Source organism: Chiloscyllium punctatum, chromosome 39 (genome assembly GCF_047496795.1).
Source record: "Chiloscyllium punctatum isolate Juve2018m chromosome 39, sChiPun1.3, whole genome shotgun sequence".
In the NCBI taxonomy this organism is placed as follows: domain Eukaryota; kingdom Metazoa; phylum Chordata; class Chondrichthyes; order Orectolobiformes; family Hemiscylliidae; genus Chiloscyllium; species Chiloscyllium punctatum.
Genome location: NC_092777.1, coordinates 55,403,527 through 55,430,460, shown reverse-complemented (window position 1 = coordinate 55,430,460; position 26,934 = coordinate 55,403,527). Strand labels below are relative to the sequence as shown.

The following is a 26,934-nucleotide window of genomic DNA, read 5'->3' as shown; positions in this document are numbered from 1 at the left end:
CTCCGATCTAACTGGCTGGTTCGTTACTCAGATTATGACCTCTGGTTGTAGGTAACCACCTCTCCAAATTTACCTTGTCAAACTCCTCAAAACCTTAAATATTTGGTAAAATCACCTCACAGTCTTCTAAACGCCAATGAGTACAGATCGAACCTACTCAACCTCTCAACACAATTCTTCCACATTGGGGTTCAACCTTGTGAACCTTCTTTAGGCTGCCTCCAATGTCAGTAGGTCCTTTCCTTAGATACGGGGCCAAATCAATTCACAGTATTCTAGGTATGGCCGAATTGTGCCTTGTATATTCAAGCAAGATTTCCTGATTTTTATACTCCATTCCTTTGAAATAAAGGCCAACAACCCATTTGTCTTCTGTGTTACCTGAACTTGCATGTTAGTTTATAAGCTATGAAAAACTAAGACCCCAAATCCCTCCGGTGTGCAGCTCTCCTCAGTCTTCCTCCAGTTAAATTATATTCCACTCTTCTATTCTTCCTGCAAAAGTGCATAACCTTACATTTTCCCACATTATAGCCACCTGCCAAGTATCTGACCACTCACGCAATCTGCCTATGCAGACTATTTTTGTATCATCCTCAAACTTGGCAAAATACATTCATTTTTCTCATCCTTAATATACTATAAACAGATATAGCCCCGCTACTGATCTCTCTGACATTCCATAGTTACAGGTTGTCTTCCTGAAGATTACACCCTTATCCAAACACATTGTTTTCTAATCGCTACCCTATTCTCTCTACATTCAATCCCCCAAGCTCATAGATCCTTAATATATTAAGTAGTCGATTATGTGGTACCTTAACTAATTCCTCTTAGAAATCAAAATATGTTACATCAGCTGGTTCTCCTTTTGCTAACTCTTCAAAAAAAAACTCATTAGGTATGATTTCCCCTTCATTAAGTCATAGAATCCTACAGTGTGAAAATAGGCCCTTCGACCCAACCAGTCCACACCGACCCTCCGAAGAGTGACCCTCCGAAGAGTGACCCACCCAGACCCATTCCCCCTACTATTCCACATTACCCCATACTAATGCAGCTGACCAACACATCCCTAAACATTGTGGGCAATTTAGCTTGGCCAATTCATCTAACCTGCACATCTTTGGATTGTGGGAGGAAACCAGAGCACCCGGGGGAAACCTATGCAGACATAGGGAGAGTGTGCAAACTCTACACAGTCACCCAAGGCAGGAATCGAACCCAGGTCCCTGGCACTGTGAGGCAACAGTGCTAACTACTGAGCCGCTGTGCTGCCCCAGTGTCATGATAACTCCATTTGATTATACTTTTTTTAATGCTCTACGTATTTTATAATAATTCCAAATAATTTCCTAATGAGAGATGTTAAGCAAACTAGTCTGGATTTACCGACTTCTTGTCTCCTTCCTTTTGAATAAAGGTGCCACATTAGAGTTTTCCTAAGGATTCTTGGAAGATTATAATCAGTGTATCCACTATCTCTGCAGCTACTTCCCTTAAAATTTGAGGGTGCAACCATCATGTCCGGGGGGACATTTTGGCTTTTAGCCGCATTAGTTTCCATTGTACATTTTTATAGTGATTGTTACTGCAGTTATTATCCATCCACATTTTCCCCCTTGATTTTGTAATAGTTTTGGAATGCTATTAATATCATCTACCATAAAGGCTGATGTAAACTAGTCATTCAACTCCTCTGCCATTTCCTGCTTCATTATTTCTCTAGCCTCATTCAGTAAAGGGCCTAGGTTCATTTTGGCCAGTCTTCCTTCTTATATACTTAAGTTCTTGCTGACCATGTTGATAGTACTGGCAAGGTTACCTTCAAAGCTCATCCTCACGCTCTATTACTTTTTAAAAAATCATTTTTTGTTTGCTTTTAAAACATGCCAATTCTCTGGCTTACCACTAAACTTTGCCACATTATATGTATGTATTTTTTTTCAATTTGATTTCATTTTTAACTTCACTGGTTAACCAAGGTTGGCTTATCCCATTCCTAGAATCCTTCTTTCTCACTAGGATATACTTTGTTGTGAGCCATGAATGACTTTCTTAAACATCTGCCATTCTTCCTCAATCACCTCAGCTGCTAAACTCCTTTTCCAATTCACTCCAGCCAACTCTGTCTTCATTCCTTTATAATTACCCTCAAGTTCAGCACATAGTTTCCCACACAAGTTTTGCATTCAAACTGAATACCAAATTATATTATGTTATGGTCACTGTTTTCGAGGGGGATCTGACGTCATTTATTAAACCTGCCTTATCACATATTACCAGATCCAAAGTAAACTGATCCTGGCTGCATCCATAACATTGTTGTAGAAACTGCCCTGAGTACACACTACTCATTCTTCCTCAGGGTTACCTCTGTCAATCTATTACCTCAATCTACATGAAGATTAAACTCATCACAATTAATGTATTGCCTTTTTTATATAACCTCATCATTTTCTAAGTTATTGTCTGCTCTCTAGCATAACTGCGATTGTGGCCTATAGACTACTCCCACCAGCATTTTCTTCCCCTTGTTACTTCTTATTTTTGCGGCAGTACAGCAGCTCAGTGGTTAGCACTGCTGCCTCACAGTGCCAGGAACCTAGGTTTGATTCGAGGTCTCGTGCAACTATCTGTGTCGGGTTTGCACATTCTCCCAGTGCCTGTGTGGGATTCTCCCGACTGCTCTGGTTTCTTCCCACAGTCCAAAGATGTGCAGGATTAGGCAGATTGGCCATGCTAATTTGTACATAGTGTCCAGGGATGTGCAAGGTAGGTGGATTAGCCATAGGAAATGCAGGGTTTAAATGACTTGTATGTGTTTACCTGTTACATCAGTCTGTGTCCTGTGAAACTACCAAACTAACTTTCATCTTGTTTACTGTGGTTCTGATTTTCATGTTATTTGTGGACATGTAGTTCATGCCTATTACATCCAAGCCCTAGTCAAAAACCAAACCCTGGGGAACACTAGTGTTGGACTGAAATACATTTGTGTACATAAGTCCTCCTGTATCCCATTGTCCGAACATTTCTACCATGAAGTGCATTCACTGTAGGTAGACATTTTAGCTCACTTTTGTTAAAGACCTTGTGTTTAACACATTGCTGCAGCGTCTACACAAAACAACTAGTGTAGAATTCTCTCTGGAGTGATAAACAACTACACATCATTCTACTATTGCATGTGTTTCACTAACAAATTTACTGCGATTGACAAATTTGGGACACTGTTTCTAAAGCAAGAACTTTTAAAATGTGTTGGCTGTACCTCGATCATATCACCAACTTTAAGCACTGTTTCTAAAGCATGCTTTTTCTACAATGCAGAATTGCACAAGAACGCAACTATTATGTTATAGAAGAACTACCTGTATTCATTAATATTCTATTTTTATTCCTGAGCCGGTTTTATATCTACACTGTTACTGTCTCATAAGAGATGTATTTGTTCACAAAATGATTATGGTACATTATCAAATGCCTTCTGAAAGTCTGTATTCATAACATGTATACCATCAAGTGCACAATCCTCATCATCATTGTCTGTAAGTTTACCAAAGAACTCAGCAATGTAATAGCAGCGTGGTACTGTGTGCGCGCAATTCTGGTCTCCTTCTTATCGGAAAGATGTTGTGAAACTTGAAAGGGTTCAGAAAAGATTTATAAGGATGTTGCCAGGGTTGGAGGATTTAAGCTACAGGGAGAGGCTGAACAAGCTGGGGCTGTTTTCCCTGGAGCGCCGGAGGCTGACCAGGTGACCTTATAGAGGTTTACAAAATTATGAGGGGCATGGATAGGACAAATAGGCAAAGTGCTTTCCCTGGTGCAGAGGAGTCCAGAACTAGAGGGCATAGATTTAGGGTGAGAGGGGAAAGATATAAAAGAGACCTAAGGGGCAACTTTTTCACACATGTGTAGAATGGGCTGCCAGGGAAAGTGGTGGAGGCTAGAACAATTGCAACATGGAGCATTTGGATGGGTATATGAATTGGAAGGGTTTGGAGGGATATGGGCTGGGTGCTGGCAGGTGGGACTAGATTGGGTTGGGATATCTGGTTGACATGGACGGGTTGGACCGAAGGGTCTGTTTCCAAGCATGACATCGAACAGTACAGTACAGCACAGGAACAAGTCTTTTGGCCCACCATGTCTGTGCCTACAATGATGCTATGCTAAATTAATTCCAACTGCTTGCACATGGTCTGCATTTCTCAATTCTCTGCCTGTTCGTGTGCCTGCCTCAATGCCTGTTAAATGTTGCTATCACATCTGCTTTTACCATATCCCCTGACAGCGTGCTCAAGGCACCCACCACCACGTGTAAAATCTTTACTTTATGCACCTCCTTTAAACTCAGCCTCCAACATTATAGCATAAACAATCCAACTCCATTAGATGCCTGATTTGTGCTTGATAGATGGTGAACAAGCTCTGTGAACATAGAACAGTACAGGCCTTTCAGCTCTCGATGTTGCACCTTTTATCTTCCTCTAAGATCAGATTGTCCTTCATCATACTATCTTCCATGTGCCTATTCAAAAGTCGCTTAAATGTCCCTATTGTATTGACTTCACTACCACTGCAGGTAGTGCACTTCACGCACCCACCACTTGTGTAAACAATCAACTTCTGACATCTCTCCTAAATCACCTTCCAACCTCAACATTATGCCCCCACATGATAGCCATTTCCACCATGGGAAAACGCCTCCAGCTATCTACTCTGTCTACACCTCTCCTCAACTTGCACACCTCTACCAAGTCACCTCTTATCCTTATTTGCTCCAATGAGAAAAGACCAAGCTCGCTCAACCTTTCTTCATAAGACCTGCCCTCCCCAGTCCAGGCAGCATCCTGGTAAATCTCAACTGAAACCTCTTTAAAGCTTTCACATCCTTCCTATAGTGAGGTGACCAGAACTGAACACAATATTCCAAGTGTGGTGTAACCAGGGCTCTTTAGAACTGCTGCATAACCTTGTGGCTTTTAAACTCAATCCCCCTGCTAATAAAAGCCAACACACCGTATGCCTTCTTAACAACTTATCAACTTGGGTGGCAACTTTGAGGGATCTATGGACATGGACTCTGTTCCTCCACACTACTCAGAGCTGAATATTTCCCATCTACTACCACCCTCTGTCTTCTATGGGCTAGCCAACTTCGTACCCAGCACATTTCCCTGTATTCCATACCTCCTTACTTTCTGAATAGGCCTACCATAGGGAACCTTATTAAACACATTGCTAAACTCCATGTACACCACATCCACTGCTCTACTTTCAATGCGTTTTGTCACATCCTCAAAGAATTCAATAATGTTTGTGAGGCATGACCTGCCACTCTTAAAACCATACTGACTATCTTTAATCAAACTATGGCTTTCCAAGTAATCATAAATCCTGTTTCTCAGAATCCTCTCCATTACTTTAGCCACCACAGACGTGAGACTGACTGGTATATAATTCCCAGGGTTATTCCTATTCCCTTTCTTGAACAAGGGAATAACATTTGCCACCCTCCAATCAACTGGCACGACTTCAGTCCATAGTAAAGATGCAGGGATCATCATCAAAGGCGCAGCAATCTCTTCCCTTGCTTCCTGTAGTAACTTAGAGTATATCCCATCTGGTGCAGGGGATTTATCTATCCTTATGATTTTCAAAATTTTCAGCAACTCCTTCTTAATATCAATCTGTTCAAGCATATCAGTCTATCTCATGCTATTCTCAGAAACAAAGTTCTTCTCAGTAGTGAATATTGAGTTAGGAGCATTCACAGAAGTTACGAGTTTTTCTATTTGCTGCGGATTTCTCCAGAATCAAACGTGCACTTGCATTTTTTTTGCGCTCTAGTTAACTTCTGGTCAATGATAAGCCTCCCAATACACTTATGGCAAGAGATTCAGAAATATTATACTATGTACATTGATGGGAGGGGGTTAGATTCTCTCTGGTCGGAGATGGGCATGGCGACACACTTGCACGGTACAAATTACTTGCCACTTACCAGCTCAAACCTGACTATTGTCCAAGGTTTGCTGCATTTGGACATGCAGTGTTTCATCATCTCAGGAGCTGTGAATTGTGAAGATTATGTGAATCGTGAAGACTACCAGTGTATGTACAATTTCTGACCTTACCATGGACAGAAGACATTGATGAAACAGCTAATGATGACTGGACCTAAGACACTACCCTAAGGAACTCCTGTAGTGATTCACAGATGTTTGCCTCCAGCAACCGTAAACATTTTCTTTTCTGATGGGTACAACTCCAGTCAATGGAGCATCTTCCTAGATTTTTATACATTTCACTTTTGCCATGTCTCTTTGATGCCACACTCAGTCAAAAACTGCAGTGAGGTCAAGAGCAATCCCTCTCACCTCACTTTCAGTGTGGCCCAAGAGAGCAATGCAACATAAACATCTGATCAAAGTATTACAATAACTTCATGCAACGTTTAAGTTTCAATACTTGAATATAAAGTTTATTTACCATCATCTATTATATGCCTAAGATTTTTGATAAACATTTGTTTAAAATACATTTCATGTTTGTTCTTTATTAGGAAGTCTCTTATGAATTTCTCTAACTATTACACCAGTAATGCCCAAGGCTTCCTACGAGATTGCAATTTTAAATAATTGTTTACTGTGTTCTCATGGGGTGGCAGAGAATTTCAGTTGCTGAAGGCACTACTGCTGATAACTACAACAACTGCATCTAAATACTGTCAAAATGCTGTTTGAACCTTTGATCTATACTAATTTGTAACATTTATTATTGCAAGGACTTTATTTATGCGATAAAATTGCAAGCATTTTGACTTTTGATGCATACAGCCATAGAGGTTTGCTATACAGAAGGCAGTTATTCCTTTAAAAGGAAGACATGCTTTTCCTACAATCCAAAACTGGTCACAATGACCCTTTTTCACCCTGTAGCTCTACATTTTTCATTGTTTAAACTACTTCTGTACTGTTTCTCTTTGATGGTGAAATGGCCCCTGCCTTAACTACTCCCATGTAAAGTATTCCAAGTTCCAACACAAATGCCTTAAGAACTATCCCCACTCCTTTTAAGAATTTTATTTGATGCTTCCTTATCACTAACTCCTAAAATATAGTTAGAAGTCAACACACCAACTTATAGTCCAACAGGTTAATGTGAAATCACAATCTTTCAGAGCGGTGCTCCTTTGTCAGGTGAAGTCATTGTCAGGCATTTCACCTGATGAAACAGTAATGCTCTGAAATCTTGTGATTTCAAATAAACCTATTGGACTATAACCTGATGCCATGTGACTATTTTGTCCACCAAGTTCAACACAGACACCTCCACATCATCCTTAAATAAAGCATAAGCTGATACCCAATAATACAGCAACATGCTATAGATGCTGAGGCTCCAAAACAAAAACAGAATAGCTAGCAATACTTAGCAGGTCAGGTAGTATCTGTGGAGAGAGAAACAGAGGTAAACTTCATGTCAATGACCGCTCATAAATTTCATATTTCTGCAGTTGCACATCGAACAACAGTATAATGATTATGTTAGTGGATTAGCCATTTTAAGGTTTGGATTAATGATCCATAGATGCAAGCTCAATTACCGCAGTTGTGAAATGTAACTTTAATTAAGCATCCAAATCTGGAATAAAAATATTAGTAAGTGACCATTAAAACTACTAGTTGTTGTTTTAAGAAACATTCTTGTTCCTTCGTGTCCTTTAGGAGGAAACCTGGTCTGGATCTCACTGCTCTCTCTCTGCTTAACAAGGCACACTGTTGCATCATATCAGAATCCCTACAGTGTCAAAACAGGCCCTTTGGCCCAACAAGTCCACACTGACCACCCCCCCCCCCCGAAGAGTAACCCACCCAGACTCATTCCCCTATCCTATTATCCTCCATGTGCCCCTGACCAATGCACACTATGAGCAATTTAGCATGGCCAATCTACCTTAACCTGCACATCTTTGGATTGTGGGAGGAAACAGGACCACCCAGAGGAAACCCACGCTGATATGGGGAGAATCCACACAGACAGTTGCCTGAGGCCGGAATCAAACCCAGGCCTCTGGCACTGTGAGGCAGCAGTGCTAACCACTAAGCAACCATGCCACCCCAATAGAAAATAGAAACAGAAATCACAATAGAAAAGGTATAACATTTAACATTCACATACATCACAAAATCTGCAGTGCTTCACAGTGGGAGCTCACCACCATTTTCTCAAAAGCAGTTCAGGATCAGTAATAAATGCTGAGCAGTCTTGTGATGCAATGGTGGTGTCTTTACCCAGGCCATTGTTCAACATCCATTTCAGGACTAGATGGCTATGGAATGCACAATAATAACATGGCCAAAAGTGTTGACTGCACATGACAGGAAGTAAGTGAGAGAGCACCTCCAGGTCAGCTATCCGTGATGCAGAGTAGAGACCTTCAAGCTGCAGCCTTTGGCAACAGGTTATCTACCTATTCCAGGAAAAATTAGCCATGGAAAAGAACTGAATACGTTTTTCCTGATTCATGTGTCACAAATGCTGAAGAGTAATTTAAACATGATAAATGCTGGCCTTGCCCAGTCTCTCATTTTCCATTTAACAAGTCTTCAACATTGCTTCTTGGATTTCTGACACCTATTATTAGTATTCTCCCTTGGACAAATCCTGAATCATTATGCTTGCAAGTCCTGGAGACTGCAGCAACCAATGCACATTAGGAATTTCTCCAAGAGATAAAAATAATACAATCTAGTGAATCAAAAAAAAACAGTATGGAGAGCCAAACTCACCAGCGCAATGCTATTTTGATAGGTGTAGTCAGGCAGGAAGTGAAAAGATCTGCTGGTAAATCTGGATTCATGGGCAGAAGTTCAGTGGCCTCACAGGCAGCCAACTGGATACAGTTCTTCATTGATGGTGGCAAAGGCATTTGTGCCAGTGGATGATTTGGATTGATAGCTGCAACCTGAAAAATTAAGGCCACTACTTAAAATTCTCCAGCTTGTAGTAGAAATAAATAAAATGCAATGGTTTCACTAAAAATTTTCATTGTAAAATTCATAGAAAGGAGCATTTTTAATTATCAAAGGATTATTTCAGTTGAATCACTGTTCACAGAACACAATAATCACAGACATCATTTTCAAAGTGTATTAATCTAACATTAAAAAGCAATGATATTTTCAGAAAGGCATGTTTATCATGCAATACACATTTAGCTATGAACATCACTGGGAAGTAGAGAAATTATGTACCACGTAGACTGATGCTTCAGTTGACTTAGAAAGCCTTGAAAATACCAAACTGGAAGTCAACCTGCCTGCCTAGTGCATTGGTTTAGGTGGTCATCATCTCTGTCATTCACCACATTGGGTAAAATATTCATTTTCGGAGTTAAAAACTTGAGGCTGACCAGCCAAAATACGCATACAACTTCATTAGTGAAGAAGGGGTATTGAGTTGTACACAGGGTCACTATAAAAGCATAACTTTGAGATAAAAAGAGGCCACTTTGCATGCCGGATTGACTTGTAGCAAGGATCTACAGTATTTGTCAACATTAGTTAAAGTAACGTTCCATTGCTTGTATTAAGTTAGCTGGTCAGAAACATTGGCACAAATATTATAGTAATATGGTCCTTTTCTCAGCATTTAAAGAGAGCTTCTTTTCATATGCCAACTGCCTGTAGAGTTCATTTATTTCCTCGTTTTTCACAGGATGTTGCTAGGTTCCAAAGGTGTCATCAATCTTTCAGTGCTTCACTCACCTGACCATCCCTCATTTTAAAACCTAAGTTTGAAAGGCTCCCTCAGGGATGAGGGATATCTGAGCCAAAGGTGATCCTACCATCCATAACAGCCATGCATGCATTTTCCAACAGGCATTAGCAAGCAACAATCAAGAGTCACAATCTTGCTGGCTTGAAAAATGGACTTGTCTTTGGCTTAAGAGTGTATCTCTAAAACACTTTCAGCTACGCAACTGGTTTGTTTTTTAAAATGGGAATTATATCAGGAGTACTAAAGGTTATGAAACTGGAAAAACAAATTCATTTTCTGAAGCATCACCTCCTAGAGAAGTTGGGGAAGGCAAGCCAGACGACAAAAAAAATTGCAAACAAAACAATCAAATATAATTGACAAAGTATTTCAAGAAAACTTGTGATTTTGACCTGGTTAATACAATGTAACACAGTTGTCGTTACGCAAAACAAATTTACCACCTACTATTTATGGGACAAAGTCGACATATGCAGATTTAAAATGATGATGATTACATGCATCATTGATTCAGAATTCACAGACCAAACCTATGTACATGCAAGGGATTAGGATGTGGAATGGTTAAGAGGTTTTTCTGCAATCAAGTACAGTTCAGTCTTACTAATGTTGTGAAACTTTATAGCACTACTGCACATGCTAGAAAAAGATAGTGGAAGAATCACTGTGGTATCGAACTTCTGACAACACAGTGATGTTCAGGAAATTGCTGAGGTCAGTGTGCGATCTTTATTTTGTAGCATTGGCATTTGTTGAAATCCAGAACCATAATTAGTCAGAAACAAAAGTGAGCAAATTAATCTGAGATACTGAACTTGAGAGGTTATTTACCTCTTTGATGGCTTATTTTGAATTTCACATAAATGATTCAGTGAAAAGTTACCGTCTGCTCTACTTTCTAATCTGCTCTTTTGCAGGCATAGGATTGCTCAGCATCCTAAGGGTTATATATCAATTAATCAGTGCTCAATACAAATAGAAGCAGTCCAGTGTAAAGATACAAGATACCTATATTTTAACAGCTAATCAGAAAAGATCCCAAGACAATATAATCCTAACATGATAAATGTAATTAAACCTCAAAACATGATGCATATTTACAGCTCAGGCACCTATCTGCTGAAACCAGCTTTTGTGCTGTTCATACATTTACTACATATATTTACATAATGCCTTTCAATACGTCAGGAAGTCACAAAGGTCTTTAGATCTTTTTTTAATTTTAAAAGTAGTCACTATTGTAACCTGGGAAATACAGAAATCAATCTGCACACACAAATCTCCCAGAAACAGTTCAGAAAATAAATTAGCAAATCTTATGATCTCTGAAGGATAAATGCCTCTTAAGGCATGGTGAAAATGCCTCCTGTTTTCTCCAAGTAATGTCATGGAGTAACTTAAATCTATCTGTTGATGCAATCACGGTCGAGACTAAATTTCTTATCAGAGGAACGCAACATCTGACTGCCCCTCAATATTGCAAAGATGTGCTAGACTAAACTGGTGCTTGAAGCCTGAGCCTTCTAAGCCAGAGTGCTACCGTTAAATCACAGTTAATGCCATATTAATACATTCATATCAAACCATTAACTGCAGAAAAACCTTAGTACAGATCTGCAATATAGACAGAAGACAATGAAGAGAATTTATTGTAAAGTAAATATGGTCTTGCAACATTCTCTATTTCATTGATCTTACCAGATTTTCTTGCAATACTTATTGAACTAAAACACAGATGATCTGCCCATTCACATATCTCCTGAAAACCATATTTATTTACAAAATTAAAAATCACACCCTTACAGACACACACTCCCACACTCTCACATGCACCCCCTCACAGACTTAAGACACTCTGCATTCACTACAGACACACACTTTCTCACACTCTCAACCCCCACCCCAGACAGACAGACAGACACACACAGACAGACAGACAGACAAAGACCCACATGCACACACATTTTGTGGGGTGAATTTGTACTTGCAGAGTTACATTGTACTTTGCTCAAAAACTGCATGCATTCATGTAGAACTCAGCTCAAAAACTGCATGAATATATGTAAACCTCCGTTATCTTACTTTGTAGATTAGAATCAATCGAAACATCATGGCATAGACAAGAGAACACGGGCCAACACCTTCAACATATTGTCTAGCTATCTCCATTGTTAACAGCTAACCCAAGAATGCAACTTTAAAAAAAAAGGTTTTGTGATTTACACATGAAAGTAGTCAAACTATCACTGTATTCTAACAGATGAAAGGCTTAACAGACAATCAATTTTTCAATGTATAATTTCAGTTACATCACACTAAATTTTTGCTATAAATTCTGAGTTACGATCGAGCCCTCCACTATCACCTGATGAAGGAGCGGCGCTCCGAAAGCTAGTGTGCTTCCAATTAAACCTGTTGGACTATAACCTGGTGTTATGAGATTTTTAACTTTGTACACCCTAGCCTAACACCGGCATCTCCAAGTCATATTTATGATTTTAATTTCAGTGTTTTTGCTGTCACTGGACTATGGAATCCCACTGTGCAGTCTATACTCATAGCAAACAAACTGATATTTCCTACACAAGGTAAATAATAAAGAAGAAATAAATTTGTTTAATTGGGCAGACCTTACTGCACCGTACATAGCCGAGTTATGGCTCTTTAGCTTCACAGTCAATTCTGGAAGCTAGCAGAGGTATCAGACTTTGTAGGACAATCCAGTTTTTCTGCATTTTATTTATTGAGACATATTCTATGAAACATTCATCACTTCAGCTGCTTCTCAGAGGAAATCATGAGGACTCCTGTCTAACCAAACACAATAAATGAATAGTGATCAAATACATTCTGTTTCCAGATAGGAACAGCTGGTTAATACAAGACTACTGGAACAGTATAATTCATGTACATTCTTCATCAGGTGATGGATCAAACCCATATTCTGAAGGAAAAACCCTTTATGTATTGACTTTGGAACAGAATGGAAAAATCAATATTGTTAAAATGCAGACTTTCCTTACAAATATATGGGACCACAAGAACGAGCAATCTGGTCATCCAAATTCATCCTTAACCTTTCTTAATATCCCCTATCTTTGCACTGACTTAGAAGTATGATTTGCATGTTTGCTATTCTGGTTTCCATGAGATAAACTAGATTAACCATATATACCAAAAGTTGAACTTGTAACATTATAATCTGATTTCCCAACCAGCTGGTCAAAAAGAAAAAGAGAGACTCTCTTAACCACTGGGTAAGGATTGTGTAGCAGAACTGGTTCATGTGTCATCTTAGTATTGGCTGCATGCCATGTGAGAAAATTTCAAAGAAACATTGTGGATAATTTATCAACTAAGATTCACACCTACAGCACTAAAAGAAAATTTGACTTTTCCAAACCTTGCTGGTAGTTTAAATCAAATCATTGTCCAATTTACAACAAAACAGAATTGAAAACCCGGGGGATAGCAATTTACAGCCAATGAAGTAATTTTGAACTATTTGACCAATAAATATTGCTCAACGTTTTGAACTCCACTTTATTGAATTTTTACATCCAAACGCAGAGGAACACAGCTTAGAGTCTCATCCAGAAGATGACACCTCTGACAGTATAGTGCCCCTCAGTGTTACACTTAAGTATCAGCTGAAGATTTAAGAAAATGCTCAGTGTGTTAATTATTAGAGATCATGATTTCCACTGCAGCTCATTTGCAGCCAATACTAATTCTTTACATTCACTGCACAGTACAGATTTCAATTACAATATCTATATCAACCTAACACAGCCAAGAGGGACAACTTGCATTTGTCGTGCCTTTTACACAACCTTATGAGTTCTGAAGGCCTTTCCAACAAATGAAAAACTATTGCAACATGCGACTACATTGTCAATGTAGGAAACAGGCCTAAATTGATTAGATTACTTACAGTGTGGAAACGGCCATTCGGCCCAACAAGTACACACTAACCCACCAAAGCGCAACCCACCCAGACCCATTCCCCTCGATTTACCCCTTCACCTAACGCCACAGGCAATTTAGCATGGCCAATTCACCTAAACTGCACATTTTTGGACTGAGGGAGGAAACCGGAGCGCTCGGAGGAAACCCACACAGACACGGGGAGAATGTGCAAACTCCACACAGTTGCCTGTTGTATACAGTGAAAATGACCAAATAATCTATTTTCAGTCAAGAAGATGTTTAAAAGAAAATTTGGACAGGAGACTGAGGAAAACCACAGATTATTCTCAGAAATGGGGTTTGGGATCTTTCACACACATTGAGTCCTGGTTTAAAAATGCCATCCAAAAGATGGTATCTCTGCTAGTGCAGCACCTCATTATACGGCAATGGAGTGTTGGCCGAGAATTTTGCGGTCAAGTCTCACAATCTTCTGGCTGAGTCAAGACTGACATGTGAAAGGCACACAATAGCTTTGCTCATTTGAACTAGGTGACCACAGAGCCTCCCTCAGTTGATTTCTGATAATAGTTCAAGTTGTGAATGGATGTATAAGATTGAGGAGATGTAGGCCATTCAACCAGAGTCTGCTTCTCCATTCAGAGATCACAGTTCATCTGATAATCCTTGGCTCCACATTCCTACCTGTTCCCCATTACCTTTGATTTCCTTACTGATGAAAAATCTCTCAACCTTAAATATATTTACTGTCCCAGCCTCTACAGCCCTCAATAGTAAACAATTCCAAAGATTCATTACCATTAGAAAAGAAATCCCTATCTCTGTCCTAACTGGGCCACCCTTTACATTGATATTGTCTCTTCTGGTCCCAGATTCTTCCAAAAGTGGGAACAACCCCTCAGCATCTACCCTGTTAATTTCTCTAAGCATTTTAGATATGTCGATAGGTTAGTCAAGGTGGTTCAAAATTTAACTCCAGGCCTGTGGTAAGTTAAACAATCCCAGTGATATAGTTGCTCAAGAGAACTCAATTTTGAGTTGGGGATGGACTTCTACCAGAATTCCTAATCCTAGCACAAAGGGAATTTCTGATGTAACTGCTTACATGCACATCGAGTTAAAATAAGTATAAACTTAATAAAACATGTTTATATTTACTATAACTTGATGCGCATGTAAGTAGTTACATCAGGAATTCCCTTAGTGCTAGGATTAGGAATTCTGGTAGAAGTCCATCCCCAACTCAAAATTGAATTCACTTATTTTAACAAGTTTATTAGGACAAAAGGAATTGCTTTTATCTTGCACAATGAATGAAAGGAACCAGCTTCCCAAGTTAAACGCAACTTTTGCTTCCACTCAGAATAAAAACAATCATATCACTCCTTAGAGCATCTTTGGATAGCAGGCATAGATTATAAAGCTTAGAAAAAATATCATTGTCATCACTTAACTTGATATTTTAAAAGATGGATGTGTTTTATTCATTAAAAATTAAAACATACTAATTTTTATGTTAGTCGCGTGCAGTGAAATACATTGTACTCAAAAGAAAAGTACTGAGACAATGTTGTCATTTGCTGCCCGAGGGCTCAAGGTGTACTTGCTTGATTGCAGAAGTACAAAGTGAAGGGAATAAAACCAAAATACAATACTTCACCTGCACAATCACTGACATCATTTACATGATATGGATTAGAATTAAGCCTGAATCCATTCACAATGTTACACAGCTCATCTAATACTTCAAATCTAATCTCTTTGCCCCAATCCAACAAGATTCAGACTGCAATTTCAAATTTGATAAACTAAATGTATTCTCAAGCACTAAAATTTGTTTTTCATCACATGACATGATTCAAGAATATCTAAATAGCATAGCAAGGCGGCCTACAGCACCGTAACGAAAATCATGTCTTAATCTCACAGCTCAGAGTACAATTGACACCTTAGTTGAATGCCAACTAAATTTAAAAATCCAAACTCTACTTCACTCATTAAGATCATTCAAATTTGGGAGAAGCATTTACAATGAATTTAGTTACGTTTTCCATTAAAGAAGTATAATGCATTAATTAAAAATGCTCAATTTCCTAATGAATAGGAATTTGTTTCTTTTTAGCTTCTTGGGTCAGTACTATTAATAATGAATGGGGGAGTTTGGAGGGGTATGAAGACAAAACATGCCAGACTCCTCCATTCTATCCTGTGCCTCAAACATTTTCAACTCTCAGTTTATCTCCTTTCTTAACATGGTAGCTTTGTTTCTTTGAGAATAATGGGGATTCCTCTTTTTTCAAAAAGCAGTATTATACAAAAGGGAGAATCTGCCAGCACAAACTCATTTACTGACCACACCATCAGTGATGACTGGGATAGAGGGTCTGGTGGGAAAAATGAGGAAACTTGTGTGAAGAATAGTTACGGATCCACCGCAATTGATCTCAGCTGAAAAATGTGTTGCTGGAAAAGCGCAAGTCAGGCAGCATCCAAGAAGCAGGAGAATCGACATTTCGGGCATAAGCCCTTCTTCCTGAAGAATGCGCTTTTCCAACAACACATTTTTCAGCTCTGATCTCCAGCATCTGCAGTCCTCACTTTCTCCCTGCAATTGATCTCGAAGAAAAATAAAATTGTAAGATCACTGAAGCACTGAGTTCAAGATCATAATTAGCTCCCTTGTGTGTTTGCACAATCTCAACCATCTCATAAACACTAATTTTTTAAGAAGATATTATAACTTTCCAACTGTTTTAGATAGCGCTATGATGATCAAGATTTCCTCAAAGGAGCTTTGACCTTCTCCCATAACAGAACCTTTCATTCCATCTCTTACAACAATCTGATTAACTGGTGCTAACCAGAACAGTGAAAAAACATAAAGCACAAAGAAATGCAATAGCATAAACAAAATCAGCATTCCTCTTCCCCTAAACCAGCAGCTGTACAAATATTTGAAATATGCCAAAGGTCCTGTATTCACATGGCACCTGCCACCACCATTACCACCCTGAAAAATATTCTAACTTAGGCCAGCTCCTTTTCTCATCTGCTGACATGGGGACAAATTCCACATGCAGATTTGTTAACCTCTATACTTTTGACCAGCTTTGCCCAATCATCAACAACTTTATCACTAAACATGAGTTTCCAATGCTTTACAGACTGACTTCTTATATTACACATTTGAATTCAAACTCATCCAAAGTATCTTTACTCACACTGAATCTGGTTGGGCCATCACCGTGCTCACTAATCTACACCAACTATACTATTCTTTGATTTTTAATTCTCACCGTGAAGTCCAGATTTATCCAAGGACCTGACCCAACCTGTGTCCTCCAAATTAATGCAAGAGCCTATATTGAAGTGTGAATATTTGCAAGAGAAATTGGAATGCTAATTTGTACAAATTCATTTTCATCAAAAACTCAAAAGCTCATAAATGCTAAAAGTGGCACGCAATGACTCTCAAATATTGTTCACTCTACATAATAGAAAATATAAAACTGCTATCATATAATACCAGGTTGATGTGACCATGCAGTATGCTGATTCTTGCACATCATTCTAATTCAGTTGACATATACCATGACTACAAAGCAGTCCTTACACTACCTTATTTTTGGAGCAGTCATGAAAACTCAATAAACATATTTATGAGCTGTGTAAATAATGAGCAGCTGTATTTTGGATTAATTGAGTCTTAGACCCTCCACATCTTTCATGGAGTTTAAGCAAAGCTCAAAATATTTTTAAAAACCTGTTGCTCTTTGTATTTACTATGGCTTCTAGCCTCTGATTCAATTCCTGAATTTGTTTTGAGATGAAAAGTAATAAATAACATTTGAAAGCAACTTTAAACAGCTTGACAGATTCAACAAATGTCAATTGCAGCTCATGATTCAACAGTAAAGAATGGATCAACTATGTTGTTTATTGTCAGAAAAATTACAACAATTCAAAATAATGGCACATGGATGAGAATAAATTCTGACTCTTCATATTGTAATTTGATTTTCATACATTTGAAGTCAAATTTTTTTCACAATTACAGTGAACTTTATTGTACTTTTGGTGGGTGCTAGTGAGCATCAGAAAAGCATACATACCTCCAATTCCTGCTCCCTCTGCAATGCAAACTGCTTAAATGACTTCACTATGATTCCAGCATTTGAGCAGTCATACACAAATATTGAGGGGCTCCCCATCCAAGTCTGAAGGTCATATATAGAAAGAGGAATATACTGGGTATAATTCTGTTGTGAAAAGAAAACAAAAATCACAATTAGATGCTATGTTTCTCTTCTATTTTAAATTTTGCAGCAATGTTGTTTCAGTTTTATTGCAAGTTCTAATCTCATGACAAAATCATAATCACTTTTACTGAAGAAATGTGCCAATACCCCAGATAGGTATAATTAAATAGAAAGCCCTGCAACACCCTCTTTTTAGTAAGAAAAATCAGCCTTAATTTAAAAGTTTTTACATTCTAAAATCTCAACTGTAAAACTTAAGGACAGCAATATGAACGTCTGCATGTTGATAATCATAAAATTATTAATATTAAACAAATTTTAAAAATAAAGGATGCGGAGGTTAATCAGAACAGCTAATACATCTCAATATTTTTATATTATTAATTCTCAGGATGAGGGAGTCGCAGCCAAGTCCAGTACTAATCACCTATTCCTAGTTATGAAGATAGTGGCAGACCTCAATTAAACAGTACAAGCATGTGGCGTTATTCCTTGTAGTGATTTTTATACATTTGAGTGACCAACTCAGTCATTTAATAGAGCAACAAGTCACCATTTTGGTGTGGCATTAGAGTCATATATAGACCAGAATAAAAGCAAAGGACTGTGGATGTTGAAGATCAGAAATAAAAACAGAAAATGCTGGAGAAACTCATCCGACAGCATTCCTGGAGAACGTAACAAAGTTAACATTGAGTTTAGTTTCAAAATAGTGTTGGAAAAGCATAGACCCGATCTAAATGTTTAAGTTCGACATTGGAGGAAGGCCAATCTTTGACAATATTAGGCAAGAAATTTTAAAAGTTGACCGGGGACAGAATGTTCACAGGTAAAGGTACGTCTGGAAAATGGGAAACCTTCAAAAATGAGATAACAAGATAGAAAGGATGTATATGTATCTGTAACAGTATATTCCTGTTAGGATGAAAGGCAAGGCTGGTAGGTGCAGGGAATGATGGATGATGGAGAAAAATTGAGGCTTTGGTTAAGAAAAAGAAGGAAGCATATGTCAGGTATAGACAGCAGCAATCAAATCAATCCTGAGAAGAGTATAAAGGCAGTAGGAGTATACATAAGGAGGAAATCAGGAGAGCAAAAACAGAACATGAGATAGCTTTGGCAAATATGGTTCAGGGGGATCCAAAGGGATTTTAGCAAAATATAAAGGTCAAAAGGGTATCGAGAAAGAGAATAGAGCTCCTCAAAGATCAGCAAGGCAGCCTATGCGTGGAACCACAGGAGATGGGAGAGATATACAATGGCTACTTTGCATCAGTGATAATTGTGGAGGAGCACATGGAAGATATAGAATGTAGGGAAATAGAAGGTGGCATGTTTTAAAAATGTCCATACTACAGGGATGGTGCTGCTGGGTGTCTTAAAAGGCATGAAAGTGGATAAATCTCCAGGACCTCATCTGGTTTATTCTAGAATTCTGTGGGAAGGTAGGGAAGTGATTGCTGGGCCCCTTGTTGAGATAGTTGCATCGTCGATAGTCACAGGTGAATTGCCAGAAGACTAGAGGTCGGCTATTGTGGTGCCACTTTTTAAGAAAGGTTGTAAGGACAAGCCAGGGAACTACAGACCAGTGAGCTTGACATTGGTAGCGAGCAGGTTGGAGGGAATCCTATAAAAAGGATGCACATGTATTTGGAAAGCCAAGGACTGATTAGGGATAGTCAACTTGGCTTTGTGCATGGGAAAACATGTCTCACAAACTTGATCGAGTTGTTTGAAGAAGTAAAGAAGAAGGCTTATGAGTGCAGAGCAGAGGATCCACTGCTCTGCCCTCATCAGTCCTCTTCATTACTTCTTCAAACAACTCAATACAGACTTGTTACAGATCAATATGGACTTCAGTAAGGCATTCAACAAGGTTCCTCACAGTAGACTTGTTAGCAAGGTTAGATCGCACAGAATACAGAGAGAACTCGTCATTTGGTTATAGAACTGGCTCAAAGGTAGAAGACTGAGGGTGGTGGTGGAGGGTTGCTTTTCAGAGTGGAGGCCTGTGACCAGGGGTTTGCCACAAGGATCGGTGCTGAGTCCACGACTGTTCGTCATTTATATAAATGATTTGAATGTGAACATAGGAGGTATAGCTAGTAAGTTTACAAAAATTGGAGGTGTAGTGGACAGTGAAGAAGGTTACCTCAGAGTACAATGAGATCTTGATCAGATGGGCCAATGGGCTGAGGAGTGACAGATAGAATTTAATTCAGATAAATGTGAGTTGCTGCATTTTGGAAAGGCAAATCAGAGCAAGACTTATACATTTAATGATAAGGTCCGAGGGAGTGTTGTTGAACAAAGAGACCTTGGAATGCAGGTTCATAGCTCCTTGAAAGTGGAGTCGCAGGTAGATAGGATAGTGAAGAAGGTGTTTCATATGCTTTCCTTTATTGGTCAGAGCATTCAGCACAGGACTTGGGAAGTCATGTGATTGCTGTACGGGACTTTCAATCGGCCACTTTTGGAATACTACAATTCTGATCTCCCTCCTATCGGAAGGATGTTGTGAAACTTGAAGGGGTTCAGAAAAGATTTACAAGGATGTTGTCTGGGTTGGAGGGTTTGAGCTAAAGGAAGAAGCTGGGTACGCTGCAGCAGTTTTCCCTGGAATGTTGGAGGCTGAGGGGTGACCTTAAAGAGGTTTTTAAAATCATGAGGACCATATATAGGGTAAACAGACAAAGTATTTTCCCTGGGGTAGATGAATCCAGAATTAGAGAGCATAGGTTTAGGTTGAGGGGGACAAGATATAAAAGGGACCTATGGGGCAACTTTTTTCATGCAGAGGGTAATAAGACCATAAGACATAGGAGTGGAAGTAAGGCCATTCGGCCCATCGAGTCCACTCCGCCATTCAATCATGGCTGATGCGCATTTCAGCTCCACTTGCCAGCGTTCTCCCCGTAGCCCTTAATTCCTCGAGACAACAAGAACCTATCAGTCTCGGCCTTGAAGACATTTAGCGTCCCGGCTTCCACTGCACTCCGTGGCAATGAATTCCACAGGCCCACCACTCTCTGGCTGAAGAAATGTCTCCGCATTTCCGTTCTGAAATGACCCCCTCTAATTCTAAGGCTGTGTCCACGGGTCCTAGTCTCCTCGCCTAACAGAAACAATTTTCTAGCATCCACCTTTTCAAAGCCATGTATTATTTTGTACGTCTCTATTAGATCTCCCCTTAATCTTCTAAACTCCAACGAATACAATCCCAGTATCCTCAGCCGTTCCTCATATGCTAGACCTGTCATTCCAGGGATCATCCGTGTGAATCTCCGCTGGACACGTTCCAGTGCCAGTATGTCCTTCCTGAGGTGTGGGGACCAAATCTGGACACAGTACTCCAAATGGGGCCTAACCAGAGCTTTATAAAGTCTTAGTAGTACATCTCTGCTTTTATATTCCAACCCTCTTGAGATAAGAGACAACATTGCATTCGCTTTCTTAATCACAGACTCAACCTGCATGTTTACCTTTAGAGAATCCTCGACTAGCACTCCCAGATCCCTTTGTGCTTTGGCTTTATTAAGTTTCTCACCATTTAGAAAGTAGTCCATTCCTATATTCTTTTTGCCAAAGTGCAAGACCTCGCACTTGCTCACGTTAAATTCCATCAGCCATTTCCTGGACCACTCTCCCAACCTGTCTAGATCCTTCTGTAGCCTCCCCACTTCCTCAGTACTACCTGCCTGTCCACCTAACTTCGTATCATCGGCAAACTTCGCTAGAATGCCCCCGGTTCCCTCATCCAAATCATTAATATATAATGCGAACAGCTGTGGCCCCAGCACCGAACCCTGTGGGACACCACTCGTCACCGGCTGCCATTCTGAAAAAGAACCTTTTATCCCAACTCTCTGCCTTCTGTTAGATAGCCAATCCTCAATCCATCCCAGCAGCTCACCTCGAACACCATGGGCCCTCACCTTGCTCAGCAGCCTCCCGTGTGGCACCTTATCAAAGGCCTTTTGAAAGTCCAGATAGACCACATCCACTGGGTTCCCCTGGTCTAACCTACTTGTTACCTCTTCAAAAAATTCCAACAGGTTTGTCAGGCATGACCTCCCTTTACATGTATGTATTTACATTAATGCATGTATGGAATGAGCTGCCAGATGAAGTGGTGTAGTTTAATTCAGTAACAACATTTAATGACATTTGGATGGAAATATGAATAGGAAGGGTTTAGAGGGATATGGGCCAAGTGTTGGCAAATGGGACTAGATTAATTTATGATATCTGGTCAGCATGGACAAGTTGGACCAAAGAGTCTCTTTCCATGCTGTACATTTCTATAACTCTATCATTGTACTACATCATAGTATTCACAGCTTTAAAACCCATCGAGGTAGCCTTTAGAAAATATTCTGATCAATATTGATTAAAATTAAATATCTACAGAAAATCAGAAAAGGACAGCTGCCTTGATAAGTCAGTGAGACAAAAGTAGCATTTGTGCATTTCTGTATTTAAAGGCTGAAAAGGAGTAAAGCAAACAATGCAAAATTGTAATGCTCCAACTGTGCAAAATGACTCTTTCAAAATGACTCCCATTCTGGGATTTTTAGAGAATCAGTTCAGCTCTATCAGTCGAGTAACATCCCTGGCAGATTAAATTTAAAGTTTGAGTTGAGAAATTTGTTGATCTTTAGAGATCATAAAATTTGAATATTAGATTACCGCAAGCCATGTGTTTGCATTTATTGCCATTCGCCAAAGTGTAAAATATTCAGTGAATGCCCTTTTGGTATAACCTCACAACCAGAGATTACCCCAGCTTATTTGACATTTTCACAATGGTTCTTACTTCATTAGTTCCTATTACCAAAATGCCACACAAAACTTTTAAAAATAGCTCCCATTTTTGTAACATAAAATAGTTTAAACTGAAATGCAATATATCTTGACAATACAATCCAGATCCTAGCTATACAGATGGCCAAACTTCAGAAAACTATACCTTCATCCTTCTTCAGCATACAACAGTTTTACTATTTCCATAAACATATTTCAATAGCTTTAGGATTTATCCAGTAAGCTTCTCTTATACATCGGAATACCTTGACCATTGGAAAGAGATTTCAATTGGATGACTTTGGAATAGTATTTGTTCAAAAATACAAAAGGTGACGACAAAATTACTGAATACCAAAACATCCAATAAAATGTTCAAGTCAATGGAAAAATCTGCATATCAGCTTGGCTGACTTACCCCTGATATTTAGAAATACATGCAGTCAAAATCACGTAGATAATTTCAATCCAAACTCTGCAAATTTTAAGCTTTATAAAGTCTTACTTGAAAGGTGTAATTGTATTGTTGAAAGCAAATTAAATATTCTAATTATCCTCAAGTTAAACATGCAGCTAGGTCAATTAAATCTCTCCATAATAACATGCACATACAAATTCTAAAACTGTGCTATATTCATAATCGGACCCATGATCATATCAGGTTAAACCCACTCCAAATAGCAAGTAACTTCCAGTTAACTATTTTATTAATCACATTCCCTTCCAACCTCTCATTTAATATAATTTATTTTGCAAGTTTAGTGTATTCTCCAACAAAAGACCACATTCTCCCCAATGATGCTTTCATTATAACAACCTATATGAAGCATGTCATTTATTTATTCCTCCGTTCTGTAACACTATGTGGTGAGTCTAGCACTCTCAGACTTCTGCTGATTACAGTATGCAAACTGCTCCAATTCAATAATTCCTACTAAAAGATCATTTCTATTAATGCACCATTCCTAAAATTAGTTATTAAATCAGCAGCAAACCTGAATTCTGGTTGCAGTTTCCAAAATGTTTATGATCGGGCTTGGTTTTAAAGTTACAAGTTTAAAGTATTAAAATTAAAAGTATTTTTCTCTTGATACATTATATTGAGAAAGAAACATGACCTTGAGATTGTGAGATGCTTTGATAAAGGTTATATGTATTTTTTGTTGGTTTCTGAGCTATAAGCCAGACTAATCCTGTCCTGATTTGTGAAAACTAAAGCTGTAGGAAATGCTATCCCAAACATAAGCCATCAAGGATACAAAGAATCCATATGATCACAATGGAAGATTAAGCCCACTCCAAAGAACAAATAACTTCCAGTTCAAAATCTCATTAATCACATTCCTTTCCAATCTCTCCTTTAAAACAGTTTATCTTGCATGTTACAGCACACTCTTCAAAAGGCCAGGGTCTCCCCAATGATACTTTCTTTATAGCAATCTACATGAAGCAATGTCATCATGTAGAGAGACGAGTTCTAACGTTTCATCCATTGTTTTTGTATCAACTTATTCACCCAAGTCAAAATAAAACAAAAATTTAGAATTAGAAATGTGGGAAACTGCAGGGAATACGTATGTAAAATTCTGCTGACGCTACAATCTGCAACAGGAACAAAATAATGCTCAAAGCATTTAGCGGGTTATACAGCATCTGTGGAGGGAAACAATTTATAACCTTCAATCTGTTCTGATGAAACTGGATTTTTACAAATCCAAAGTGTAACCAAGTCCTCAAAATATTATTTACTGATTAGGATACATTAGAGCACATGGCTAGAAAGATGGACAACAATACCATTCTCTTGCAATTCGCACACTTTTAAAAACAAATCACTTTAATACGTTAAATAATTACAACTTATTCCATACAATATCATGTGTCACTCACTGACTTCAAAGCCATCCAAGCTCAAGAAATAAAAAATCCATTTAAGTTCATAATTAGTTCATTCAAATTTCGCAGCTGGTATTCCTGATGATTGACTCTGCCCATCCAGCCTGGGGGCTATTAGTGTGCAATGGCAGTGTCCCTATCTCTGAGCCAGAAGGCATGGGTTCAAGTTCCATCTGCTCCTAAAGTGTGTCATAATATCTCTGAACAAGTTGATTAGAAAATGTCGATGCTTCCAGCCTATATTTGTCTGGCTTTGACAGTCTACATACTCGAATTCTTTGTGGTAACACCAAGAAATAGCAATTATCTTCTAACTACAACTTTTATATATCAATTATGAAGAACAAATTTTTTTAAAAATTCTCCTTGATATAACACTCCTAACATCTGCTACTTTCAAGATGGAATACAATAGCAATGTTAGGATTTAATACCAGATATGGGGTAGCATGGTGGTTCAGTAGTTAGCACTGTTGCAACACAGCGTCAGGGAGATGGGTTTGAATTCATCTGCAGGTGACTATCTGTGAGGAGTTTGCACATTCTCCCAGTGTCTGCGTGAGTTTCCTCCGGGTACTCGGGTTTTCTTCCATTGTCCAAAGGTGCGCAGGTCAGGTGGATTGGCAGTGCTAAATTGCCCATAGTCTGCAGGGATATGCAGTCTGGGTGGATCAGCCATAGGAAATGCAGACTTACAGATGGGTCTGAGTGGGATGCTCTTCAGAGAGTCAGTGGGCCAAATGGCCTGTTTCCACACTATAAGGATTCTATAATCCTTTGCAATACCGGCATTTAACATAAGCATGATAAACTGGACAGAAGTATTGGTTACCTTATTGAATACCCAGATTTCGCCATTCACTGTCGGTCTTGGCACTCCATGTCCATTGTAATGGAAAAGCACACGCTCTTCCTTAGCATTGCGTCTCAGAGAGGTGCAAAGTTTTTTAACTTCATCCACTGTTGGATCCAAGCTTTGCTTATACCTGGCCTGTTGAAAGAAAACAAATTTATTAATAAGATTTAAGAGAAAAAGCAAAATTTATAAAATCAAGTTGAGATCACAAATTATTTTTTTTTAAATACAGAGTACAATCAGGGGTGTAAGAAACTGTACAATTTCCAGGCAATCTGTTATCACCAAGGTTTAAGCAAGATTATCCCCAATGCATACTAGATTAAGTGCTCTGCTTTACACCATGGACAAATTAAGATTCTAGTTGCAAACAGCAAGCAATCAGGTGCATGAAGTGAAACTATGAAGCGAAACCATGAAGCCGTACATTTCTAGGAGAGAAAAGTGTAACACCTTTCACATCACCTTTTAGAATGTTACAGATTTCTAAAATTTAATCATTTACTTGAATATATGCATACTGAACTACTTTGGTACTGTTGCTAAAGATATCCTGCAGCCAACAGTGCCGAGAGCTTTGAATTTTTGCTGATTTAAGAGGAATCGCATATGTATCAAGTGATAAAAGGCATCTTTGCAGCAATGCATTACTCTCAGCAAATTCTTGGTGCCTTTCAAAACACATATTTAATACTTTGCTGGCCACAGGTGAAGTGCCGGACGACTGGAGGATAGCTAATACAATTCCCTTGCTCAAGGCTGCAGCAGGGATAAGCCAACTAATTACAGACCAGATAATCTGACATCAGTGGTGGAGAAATTATTGGAAAAAATTCCGAAGACAGGATGATCAACACTTGGAAAGTCAGGGATTGTACAGAGATAGTCAGCACGGATTTGTTAGAGGAAGAGCCAGTTTGACTAATTTAATTTAGCTTTTTGAAAAGGCGTCTAAATATATTGCTGAGGGTAGTACAGTTGATGTGGTTCACATGGACTTCAGTAAGGCCTTTGCTAGGGTACCACATGAAAGATTGGCCCAAAAGCTAACAGTCCATGGGATCCAATGTTGGTAAAATGGATCCAAAATTAGCTTACAAATAGGAGACAATTGTTGACAATGGAGGGTTGTGTTTGCGATTGGAAGCTAATGACAGCAATCTATCACAGGAATTGTTGCTAGGACCCTTGCTGTTTGTTATGTCTATTAACAACTTGTATGTGAATATAGCAAATATAATTGGTAAGTTTGTAGATGATATGAAAACTGGTGGTGCTATTGATTGTGAGAATGGTGTCAGGTTACAGTCTGAGATTGATCAGCTGGTAAATTGGGCAGAGTGATGCCAGATGGAATTTAGCCCTAGTAACTGTGAAAAGTATATTTTAAAAGGA

General features: G+C 38.8%; 1 protein-coding gene across 1 annotated transcript in view; it reads right to left on the bottom strand.

Moving 5' to 3' along the window:
- Positions 1 to 26,934, bottom strand: part of rptor (regulatory associated protein of MTOR, complex 1) — a 392,084-nt gene that overhangs the window by 267,826 nt on the left and 97,324 nt on the right. Inside the window, exons 4-6 of the mRNA XM_072558758.1 lie at positions 25,516 to 25,674; positions 17,838 to 17,984; positions 8,805 to 8,980 (exon numbers count right to left, since the gene is read on the bottom strand). Coding sequence (XP_072414859.1) covers positions 8,805 to 8,980; positions 17,838 to 17,984; positions 25,516 to 25,674 — 482 coding nt within the window. The remainder of the gene's footprint in view (positions 1 to 8,804; positions 8,981 to 17,837; positions 17,985 to 25,515; positions 25,675 to 26,934) is intronic.